Source organism: Pungitius pungitius, chromosome 18, assembly GCF_949316345.1.
Source record: "Pungitius pungitius chromosome 18, fPunPun2.1, whole genome shotgun sequence".
NCBI classification, from domain to species: Eukaryota; Metazoa; Chordata; class Actinopteri; order Perciformes; family Gasterosteidae; genus Pungitius; species Pungitius pungitius.
Window position 1 is genome coordinate 8,484,908 of NC_084917.1, and position 11,834 is coordinate 8,496,741.

Consider the following 11,834-nt stretch of genomic DNA (forward strand, 5'->3'; position numbering starts at 1 on the left):
CTATTTTAATTTCAGATTCAGCCCTATACTACTCGACAAAAACATTGTGCCACTGTAAAACTTTCAGTGAATGCGTCATCTTGTGTGTCATCCCTTTTCGGAAAAATGATTTTTATAATTTTTGTACATGAACAGAATTCCAGCTGCTCCAACACTCCCACACAAGCATTCTTCATCTGACATTAGATTTATTTCTCGTACGTGCATACTCTTGTAGTGGGATTGTAAGCAACTCGAGATGACAGATTTGACATTGTTTCTATAATTTAGATTGTTAGTTTCGTGACACAGTGTAATCTTTCAATTTGATACAGTGTAATCTGTCAAACGTGTCATCTACTAAAAAGAGGGATGTGGCACAGAGTTCTCAACAAAGTAAGATCATTCAAACGTGCCGGATGTCACCTGCGATGGGACTGGGTTCACGTATTTCTTTTTTTTTTTTTAAACAGTCTCAAGCCTGATTGTCAAAGGAGATTCTCAAAATGTTCCACCTGGGTTCATTGATGATGAGGTTCAAGGTGTTCCACTGCAGCTAATCGTGTTGCCTTCAGTGCGGGAGATGCAAGCAGATACCAGGTACGACCTCACAGAGGAGGTTATCAAAGATAATTGGCTATTCATTGAAGTGAACCTGTAAGTAACAGGTCCTGTTCCTCTTCAGTTGACCGTGTCACATCGGTAAACCATCCAACGCGCGTAAACACAATGCACCTTTTGAAACTGACTCTTTTGTCGTTGACAAATGCAGGTTGTGTTCAAAATCTCAGAGGAACTCTTGAGATATCAGAAATGTTCCAATGTTGTTAATAGGAACCGCCGTGTGAGCTACGAGCTCCTCTTTTAGCAGCAGATATGAAAATAAACAACAAAAACTTTCGGGTTGTCTTTTTGAGCTCTTGAGTGGCTTTTGACCCACAACAGGCCATAAAAAGAAAGTGTGATTAACACAGTGATGGAAAAAATACTAGATATAAAGAGTTTTTGTTAAAAAAAAAACAATAGACCCAAATGTGAATGGATTACAGTGAGCTGTATTGTGTTTCATCCCTCAGTGGTGGCGATTGGACCGGCGTCATTTGTGCTGCTGCTGTAAAGTCCAGCTGCCGGAGCTGCCGCTGACTCTCCTCACAGGGAAGAATTCTCTCTTTTGTTGTGAAGGACAAAACAAAAGTCGTTTACACGTTTTGTAGTTAATGTATTGCATTGTTTTTATTGGCTCTTAGAGCTTTGTCCTTGATGGGTTTTAGATAAGTAACTTTGACGTCCAAGCAGATGATTGTAAATTTAGGTTGTGTGGAGCCAGTTGTTAGAAATGAAATGCTGCCTGCTTTTTTTGGAGCATGTGACCAAATCGTACACACAACACCTTTAAGTTCTAGAAGCAGGCCAACAGACTGCGATTTTAATTAAAATGAATATTTTATTACATTTAAACTCCTTTATACTGCATATCATGTTTTGTATTTGCAACAATGCATCCCTCAATGTAAATTCATCATTTGTTGTAAGTTGCAAACATAGAAGTAATTGTTGTTGCCAAATACACGTACGGCAAAATGAAAAATACTCACGTAAAATACATTCAACTCTTGTTACTTACGTATGTGCAGTATTTGAAAAAATCTAATTAGTTACCATTCATCATAAGCCAGACAAACCCGTACGACCCCACACAGCTTCAATAGCGGGCTTCATTTGGCTCAGTTCCTCCCTCTGCTGGTGAATCCCTGACCCTGCAGCAAGGATCCACACACCAACAACTGGTTATTGACATGACGTTCACCAACTTTGATCCCATAAAAAAATAAATGTTAATTGCCAATGTGCAGGCTATAAACAAGCAAAGGCCAACAGTGCCTTCTAAATGTGTGTCGTGTGTGACATGTTACGCAAACACAGTAACATCGAGAAAAGAGCCACAGCGGACGATTCAAACAACGATGTTTTATTATCTCTTTAAACGGGTTTTCTAACCGGATTTCTTGATATTCGACACATGGGGAGGGAGATTACGAGGCCAAATGTGATTTATTATCTCGCAGTGCTCTGTCTGACTGGACGTGAACTCCTGCACGACACTGCCTGGCTCCCAGAAGCGTCTCCGGAGATTTACGAAGGAAACACGATGAGGCCAAATCACGCCTTCGTGTTCACCAGAACCTTCGCACACTTTTTCCCCCCCTGCGCTCCCGCTACAAAGCGGAAGTTGTAACATAAGCACCCGGTGGGCCCGTTTGGATGTGTCCCCGGAAAAAGCGAGCAACCTTGTAAGATAAACCGGGGCGGAGGAGAAACGCAGCTTCTCCTTCTTTTTCTTGGACTGCTGACGCGTCCAGCGGGGCCGTGGGGGAGACGCCGCTTTCCACCATGTTACTGCACTTTCTAGCTCTGGGGGCCTTGGTTTTCCTCGCCGACGGCTACTTTTCGGAGGAAATGTACCCGGAGGAGTCGAAGATGCAGCCTCCCACGGTGGTCGTCGTCATTTTAGCCAGGAACAGCGCTCATTCCCTGCCGTACTACCTCGGAGCTCTGGAGAGGCTCAACTACCCCAAAGATCGCATCTCCGTGTGGTGGGTTCTCCTGCATGACCCCCCCCCCCCCCCCCATTTAACCCACCGTGGCAGCCGATCAAAAGGTCATTGGCATTTAAATTAGTTTGCGGAAGCAGCAGTTCCCCCCCCCCCCCCCTGTTCCTTGTGCGCCTTCCACTCACTCTGCCTTCGGTTGGGTTTAGTTCTTTCTCTGCAGAGCTTGTTGTAACTGAGCATTCGTCGTAATGAAAATATGACTGACGTTAGTGATTAAAAACCCTCCTCGAAGGGTTTTTAGCAGCCCCCGTGGAGCTCGTGCGTCGTAAAGTGACCCCTTTGCCTCATTAGTTTAATTTAGTGAAGCAGGATCTGATATGGCAGTGATCCTCGTATGACACAATCTATGGAGATGTATAAACGATACATGTGTACTTGTACGTGTGTGTGTGTGTGTGTGTGTGTAGGATATTGAAGTAGACCTTCCTCATACAAATAAAGTCATAAATGGCGTTTTCTAGAAATCAATTGACAAGTTGATAATAACAACACAAGTCCAGCGGATGACAATAATACTAATACTAATGAATTAACATTAAGGCACCAAATGGCCCGCCCCTTCCTAGAGATTTTTTGTGGTGGCCTCTCTTTCGGAAAAAAACCGACTTTCTTAAGAATTGTCGGAAGCTTAGAAGACTTTGAAGCCATATCTGACGGGAAGATGGGAAAATGCAATAACGCCGTAACCGTTGGCTGCTCCCCCTGATCAAGAATGTGCTTGAAAAACATAAACAATAAACAAATACGCAACTCCGTCACAGAGATGAGTTATTGTTTATACTCCTTAAAGATGTGTTGGGAACTCTGTTCCCTCCATTGAACCGGCATCCTTTACCACAACAGCCCTCCGTCTTACGCCCTGCTTCCTCTGTGCTCTCCAGGGCGGCCACGGATCACAACACTGACAACACCACGGCCATCCTCAAAGAGTGGCTCACCGTCATGCAGAAGTTCTACCATTACGTCGAGTGGAGACCAATGGAGAAGCCCACGTGAGTCAGACCACATGTACTGTGTTTACGGCAGGGTTCTGGGTAAGCTTGTGCAGATCCAAGCTCACATTACTGTTCGTCTTTTAGGACCTCTGCATGTGCAACTGGTTGCGTAAACGGTAACACACTTTTCCACTTTGCCTAATAAGGAATGATGCAGCGCGCGCCTCGACTGTGCGGACATGCCTCTGAGTCGAAAAGGCCATTACTGGAAATTGTTTGTGCATGCCAATCATACATTTTGACTGCTAATCTCCTTACCGTCACTAAATGCTATAAACTGTCAGCCTAGCTGTTTTTTTTAAGCTGGTTATACAGTGGCTATCACATAGTCAAACCATTCAGCCTAATTAACTTAGATATGAGAAAAGGTTGCAACAATATGCTATAATGTCCCTAATGTGACTCTTTCTTTAGGTCCTACGCAGGAGAGTTGGGTCCCAAGCATTGGCCCAACAGCAGATACGAGTATGTGATGAAGCTGAAGCAGGCGGCGCTCAACTTCGCCAGGAAACAGTGGGCCGATTACATCCTGGTGCGTAATAAGAGCCGTTTTCTTGGGACAGCAGTGTAAGATTCAAATAAGCTCCGCCCCTCGATTCATCCCGTCCCATTTGTTCCCGCTCCGCTGCTATCATTTCATCCAAGAACGAGTTCATCCTGTTGCTGAGACGAATGACTCCAGTCGCTCTCCTGTCTCCCCCCCCCCCCCGCCCTCTCCTGCCTTGGCGTCTTTGTTTCAGTACGCCGACACAGACAATATCCTCACCAACCCCGAAACCCTCAACCTGATGATGGCCGAGAACAAGTCGGCCGTCGCCCCCATGCTGGACTCTCAGGGAGCGTACTCCAACTACTGGTGCGGCATCACTCCACAGGTGAGCGCCCACTGGATAGCGACGCATCTTCGTTTAGAAGGTGATGTCGATGTTGGGTTGTTAAAAAGGAAAGAAATGTACATTTTTATATCAAAATCCCTTCACGCCATCTCTCTCTCTCTCTCTCTCTCTCTCTCAAGGGTTATTACCGCCGAACGGCCGAGTATTTCCCAACGCGCCATCGTCACAGGCTGGGTTGCTTCCCGGTGCCCATGATCCACTCCACCGTGCTGTTGGATTTAAGGAAGGAAGGCATGAAGAAACTGGCCTTCTTCCCTCCTCACAAGGACTACTCGTGGCCCTACGACGACATCATCGTGTTCGCCTTCTCCTGCCGCGCTGCAGGTTGGTTGGAGCTCCTCGCGTCTTTCGGAGAGAGACAATGAATGTCTCCCATGTATGAATGGATGAAATGAGGCTAATGATTGATGCGTCTTTGATGCCGATCAGAGGTGCAGATGTATCTGTGCAACAAGGAGCGCTACGGCTACCTGAACGTCCCGGCCAAACCGCACCAGAGCGTGGAAGAAGATCGTCTCAACTTTGTCCATGTCCAACTTGAGTCCTTGAGTAAGATTGCATTCACTGGTGATGATGTTAACGACAGACGCTGAAAGGCAATACAAATAAACTGTGTCCTCTTCGTCAAACAGTCGATGGTCCTCCGATGCGCCCCTCAAGATACGTCCATATGTTCCCCAAACAGAGAGACCTCATGGGCTTTGATGAGGTAAGAGACATGGCATTATCTTTTTCTGGTCAATTTTGCTATTTGAATATCTATTTTGCTTCTATCCATTTACATTTAATTTGTTAAAAAAACATTGTACCCTAACTTTGCAACTTTTGAGTCTGAGGATTATAACAAAAACACAATATTGGGGTTTATTATCACATAATTGCACTAAATCTGTAGATCGGTATTCATCTAAATGTGTTTTGAACTCACACATTGGGCCATGAAATACTGATCCAAGTAAAAGGAAGGCAGTTATTACTGAAAAAACAACCAGAACAATTTTAGTTTAAAAAAGTACAGACTTGTCTAATGACGGACATTTCAGTAATGACATGCAGGTACAGGGTTTACAGAGGTAAACATCTTATTGTGCTCCTCTGCCCAGATATATCTGATTAATCTGCGGCGGCGTCCCGACCGCAGGGAGCGGATGCTGCTCTCTCTGAACGAGCTCGAGATCGACGTCAAAGTGGTCGACGCCGTGGATGGGAAGTGAGTCCGCTCTCAGGGAACCACTTAATACAGCGGAGCCATCAACTGGATCAGAGCGAGGGAGACAAATAACATGGAACTCCTTTCAGGAATATAGTGTTGCATTAGAGTATTTTTGGAGTAATATTCTGATATTCAATACAAATTCTATTCCTTTTTATTTTGGCCATTCAGACATCTGTGCAATGTTAAAAGATTTCAAATATGTAACCTTCCCCTTAATCTGAGGTCCCTGCCTTTCCTCTTGCCCCTTGGGAATATGATTACAATAACACCTGTGTGTGTGTGTGTGTGTGTGTGTGTGTGTGTGCGCGCAGTGCACTGAACAGCAGTGACATTAAGCTCCTGGGTGTTGACCTGCTGCCGGGCTACTACGACCCGTTCTCCGGACGCACCCTCACTAAAGGAGAGGTGGGCTGCTTCCTCAGCCACTACTTCATCTGGAAGGAGGTGAGAAAAAACACACACGCTTACACGTGGAAGTCTGTGTGTCGGTTCGACTCACACTGAGAACCATTCAGGTAAAGTAATGAGAGGATTAAGCTCGGCGCTGTGATCAAGAGACTCTGATGGAAGGATTTCTCTCAGGACTTTGTATCAAATCTGTTTGTCAAATGCGAGAGTCCCAAATCTTTTAAGTTATTATTTATGTTTCTTTGGTTTCTTTGGTTTTTCCAAATTGGAAATACACCAAAGAAAGGACACAAGCGTCTTAAATCCACCATGTATTCCAGGGACACTCAGTTCATATTTTGACCAACAAAACCCATTTGAGACTCATCCCTCTTTGTCTCCGTCCCGTCTCTTTTTTTTGGTGTACTCCTCTGTATTCTTTGAGCATCTGTTGGTCTTCCTCCCTCTCTCCTCAGATGGTGGACCTGCAGATGGACAAGGCAGTCGTCTTTGAAGACGACGTTCGTTTCCAAGCCAACTTCAAACGACGAGTCCTCACGCTCATGGAGGAGGTGGAGCAGGCGGAGCTGGACTGGGACATCATGTAAGACGGACACGTTTTATTGTCACTGTTCCTGTTCAGGCGGGGATCACTGAGGTCTTGGTTGAGTCATTACAGTTGGCTCATGTTGGGGTCAGGAGTAAGAGGGAAAATCCACATCCCTCATTAGTGTATCTGTGTTTCTGTGATTAAGGACTCTGCAAGACATCGAAATCAATCTTTTCAATTGAGATTTTATGAGAAAACTTTCGACACAAATCAAAGGCCCGTAGAAACAATCCATCTGTGAAGATTGGAAATGAGCAGCTTCTTCTTTATACTGTGTTTGCGTGACTTTCTGAAAATGGTTAACACGTGCAGAGCAAATCCTGCAAAAAAAAAAGACAACCCCTCCAAATTGATTTCCAGCACATGTGGCAACAAAGCGAATGGGCCTCGCTGCAGGTCTCTGGCTGTCTATATATAGCCATGTCTTTTTTCCTCATTGTGGCTCGTCGTCGTTGCAGATACTTTGGCAGGAAGCAGGTGAATCCTGTAACGGAGGAGGCAGTGGAGAACATTCACAACCTGGCAATAGCCGGCTACTCGCATTGGACTCTGTCCTACGCCATCTCCCTGCAGGGAGCCCAGAAACTGCTCAACGCAGAGCCGCTGTCCAAGATGCTCCCCGTCGATGAATTCCTGCCCATCATGTATGACCAGCATCCCAAGTATGTATGACACCGCACGATGCCCTAATTAATCCAAATCATGCTTTGCTTGTTTTAATCTTGATGATCGTGTCGGAGACATTGTTTAGTTGCAGTATTTTGTTCAACTTGAGCTCAACTGGAAGAACCAAATAAGCTGGTCTTTATATCTTCGCGAAAAAATGTTCTTCTTTTGATGTGCTTCATGGCAGCATGTCTTTCTGAGAATGATTGTTTGGATTTTAGGCAAAGTTGATTGCCCCTTCTTTTCCGAAGGGATACAGATGTGTCCGTGGCAGACTTGTGCTCAGCTTTTTTGGTGGTGAATGAGATTATGAGGAGGAATCCAAATGACTTTTTTTCGCTTCCAACACAAACATGAGGTTCACATTCCCGTTTTTATGTGTTGACAACTCAACCAATTGGACAGATTGCCAAGAACTAGTACTGACAGTCTGGAGGACATAACTTTGCTGGCCCTTTAAATGGCAGCAAAACCATCCGCCTCGGCTGTACTTAGTGTTTAGTGCCACGTGTTTGCATGCCAACACCCTAAACCTATACCACTAGCATGGTACACATTCTACTGTACAAACTTTAGAGCATTCAGCATTGTCGTCATGACATGTTAGCATGCTAACATTAGCATTTTCCCTAAAGGCACCGCTCTGCAGCCTCCTAACGCAGGACACTTGTAGATTTAATTTGCTTTAAATGTTTAAATATAGATAAATTGTCACGTGCGTTAATTGTGTCATCTTGAGAACACTTTTGTTTTATAAAATACATTCTTCACATCAAGAATCCCTTTTTTCTATTCATTTTCAGCATTTCTGCAGCCCTGACCCAATTTCTAACCCTAATCTCCCTCAACCAACTTTTCTCATCATCCCTCAGTTATGATCTAGCAGACCAACTGAGACTCAAATGGGGCACTGACTCTGGCAGAAGAAATGCACCTTGGGCTGAGGGGGGCCTGCAAACCACCAGGCTTGGCAGTGTCTGTGTGCTCCGTCATGTGTGGAGAACTGGCTTATGGCCAACCCACTTTCTCTATTCTCTCTCTCACCTCTGTGGTTCTAATTCGATATGCTTGACTAGTCCGCAAAGGATGCACACCGACCGCACACTACACAGCGGTGCTGCCGTCGCCCCTCTTTCCAAGAGAAGCTAGAGCAACAAGGCTCTCTGTTTCCATCTGTTGTCGAAATCGGTGGATTTCAAATAAATCCCCAAAATAACTATGATCTTGATTGAAAATGAAAACGTATTAAAACCAGTTATAATATTTTTAGTCAAATAAATTAGTTTCTCTAATGCAGGCCTTATATTTAGTTTTTTGTGCCAGTTATGATCCAAACTAAACCAATCCAATCTATATAATCTTTATCACTGTTGTCTCTTTGCAGTGAGGACTACAAGTCCCATTTCCCCAACAGAAATATACAAGCCTTCAGCACGCGCCCCCTTGTGGTGCAGCCGTGCCACTACGCCGGCGATGCCCAGTGGGTCAGCGACACCGAGACTTCGACTCTGTGGGACGATGACACGGTACGCACCGACTGGAGGGGCTCCCACAAGACCCTGAAAGGGGCGCCGCCGCCCGCCGACGTGCTGTCAGCGTCCTACAAGGACGAACTTTAGCTGCTGCGAGGCAGTCGCAACTGCGGAGGACCTGAAGGTTAAAAGGCCACGAGGTCAGAGAGACCGATGCTGAGGAGAGATGATTTTTCCCCAGTTTTATGTACAACTTAACAGCAAATGTGTGGCTTAGGAGGATATTTTTTTTTAATCGAAAACAACATCAGGGAGAGTCTTAAGTGTGGTGGTTTGTAAAGAAATGTCTTTTAATACGTGCACAGATGTCAGACAACCCTCTCTCACTCTTTTTTCATCTTTTATTGAGGCATTTTAATATGATGAGAATGGATACAGTTGGCATGGCTGACAACAGAAGCATTTTTTTAACGTATGCTAGTATTGGTTTGAGTGCTCGTGATTGGATTCCTATAATATTAATTGGACAGCATTTTAAAAGCGGTAACTTGACAGGATCTTTTGTGTGCTGACTGAGGCTTCAGTAGCTGCACTGTTCACAAGTCTGCTGTTGGTATCGGTTGTATTGTTTTCTCCCCCTGTTATTGTTCATTTTTTTCATTCATTCATTGACTCATTAGACTATCTTTTCTTTGTCTGTGTTTTACATGTTTTTTACATTTAGCCAAGGAAATTTGATTTTTAGGTCAGTTTGTTTTGGGTTTTTTTAAGCTTTAAAAAGCTTTTTCTAAAGTATCAAAATGGTATTAATTTAGACTAGAATATAAATAATATAATCCATTATTCTTGAGCTAAAACTACAAAATATACACACACCAATTTTGGAACCAGTCAACAGGATCAGATTCGGGTGCGAGTTACAAGTATATATTCTTAGTATTATAACACTCCACAACTAGTGAGTGTACATGTGTGTCATGTTTATAATATACTGTGATTACCATGTACCACATATTTTCTAATAAGAAATTCAAATTGGAAACTGTTTCGTGAACCAATGAACCAATGAATGTTGAGATGTGAATTCCTGGTAAGTACCGTTACTGCAATTAAATTGCAACTGTAATCCAGTAGAAAAGCCTTATTCACTCTTAAGGCATCACTGGGACCCTTAAATCTTCAAATGTTTGGAAAGATGCACAGTGTAGCAATGCAGGTAGCTGATGATGTTATTTTGATGCCTCTTGAGGATTTAAATCATGTTGATCAGTTAAGTGCTAAGCAAGTCATCTTTTCCTTCTGTCTTAATTTATTTGTCGAGTGTTTCTTGATAAAGTTGACGGATGAGTCACAAGACGTGACGCAAAGAAAGCAAATTTCCATTGCTTTTCTGGCAAAAGCCTCTGTGTTTGTGTCTTTGTGCAATACATCTGTATTCAGATGTTATATCATGCTGGGAAAGTTGTATTGCAATGTTTTCTGACAAATTGTTTTTATTATGTCATTGAGTTTTGTATCCGTTAATAAACTTTCTGTTGATAGAGAAGTACTGAAGTATATGGTCAATCAAATAAAAAGGCCTTTTAGGAGTTTCATTGACAGAAATCCACCACAAGATGGTTCTGTTTTTCTTTTTGTTAACTCAAAGATGGAAATTTGAAAAAGGGGTGACCGCATAGTTATTGTTTTATTCATACACTTCTATAATAGTGACATAACTCTTATTTAATTTATATTGACCTCTTAACGAAAATGTTAAGCTGTCAGTTCTGTTCAAGTTAAGGTACAGCAAGTCCTATCATATAATATTTATCCAACAGTCAAATGTAACGCAGCATAAAGCATTTTTCTTAACCACCAGTTAAAGATACAGATTGTCAGAGCAAGACTTGATTTCAACATTCAATTCATTGAAAGAGTTGGCTTCCTGTTCCACACACACACACACACACACACACTTTGCACAGAGAAACGGCTGTATGCCTTCGCACACATTGACCCACGGGCATGCAGCTGCTGCGACTTTCTTGAGTTGGATGATCTGGGTTACTTGACCTTATATCCTTCTAGAACACCATGTCACAGATCTGAATGGTGGAAAGGTAATTAAAGGTAGGTCACAGCAGAGCACACACTTGCACATGTACAAGATGTGTGTGTACATATCATGCTGTAATTCAACTATATGACATGCGCACACACACACACACACACAAACAATCGGCTGCAGCTCTTAGTTCAAGCTCTCCTGCTTGGCCCTGTATGAACAGGAGAGAACCTCCTCTCACAGGAGTCAACCTGATCTCAGCGCCTTATTGGCTGCTGGCTTGGAGTTGGCCAATCATGAGGTCAACTTGGCAGGCAGCGCGTTGGATACGGCTCAATGCCACAGCCTCACGGTTTCATAACGTTGTGCTGCTGGGGAAGGCACGGCTGTTTTTTGATTTTCAAACCACATATCAACATTTATCCCCCTGCTGCAAGATTACTACGACCGGTTATGACATTTCTCACACATACAAATTCTCCATTCATGATGTTTTATGTAGATCATGAGTTGTGCTTCTGCTTGGTTTGGTCTGTGAACCTCGAGGGCTCTGAACAACAGCTGTTACCCCAACATCCCCTTCCACGCAGTTTCTTAATAAAACTCACGATTTATTGACTTCTTGCCATTCTTCGGTGAACGAATTTACATTCTCGTCTCATGTTAATACAAGTTACTCAGGATGTACATAGCCCAATAACTGGATTACCCAATCAATACAATTATTATGAGGGTCAAGCACATGCTCGTTCAGTTCCTTCCAGATAACAACTATCACTATTTTGTATGCGCTTTGTCTTCAGATGGCCATCATGAACGCTGAACATTAGGAGAATGCTGTTAGGGGTTGTAATGTAATCCCAACTCGGCCCAATCCGTGCATACAGCAGGTCAGAGCCAAAATCTATATTGGGTTTTATCAATATAGAAAACTTTCACGTCTGCGAGTGTATA

General features: G+C 43.5%; 1 protein-coding gene across 1 annotated transcript; it reads left to right on the forward strand.

Annotated features, from left to right (window-relative positions):
• Window positions 1-1,979: 1,979 nt before the first annotated feature.
• Window positions 1,980-10,379, forward strand: cercam (cerebral endothelial cell adhesion molecule). The gene is made up of 12 exons (XM_037484598.2): window positions 1,980-2,573; window positions 3,473-3,583; window positions 4,001-4,118; window positions 4,327-4,461; window positions 4,602-4,806; window positions 4,912-5,031; window positions 5,115-5,191; window positions 5,586-5,692; window positions 6,010-6,142; window positions 6,562-6,689; window positions 7,154-7,357; window positions 8,746-10,379. The coding sequence occupies exons 1-12, from the start codon at window positions 2,371-2,373 to the stop codon at window positions 8,978-8,980; spliced, it is 1,776 nt and encodes a 591-aa protein (XP_037340495.1). The 5' UTR covers window positions 1,980-2,370; the 3' UTR covers window positions 8,981-10,379.
• Window positions 10,380-11,834: the final 1,455 nt, after the last annotated feature.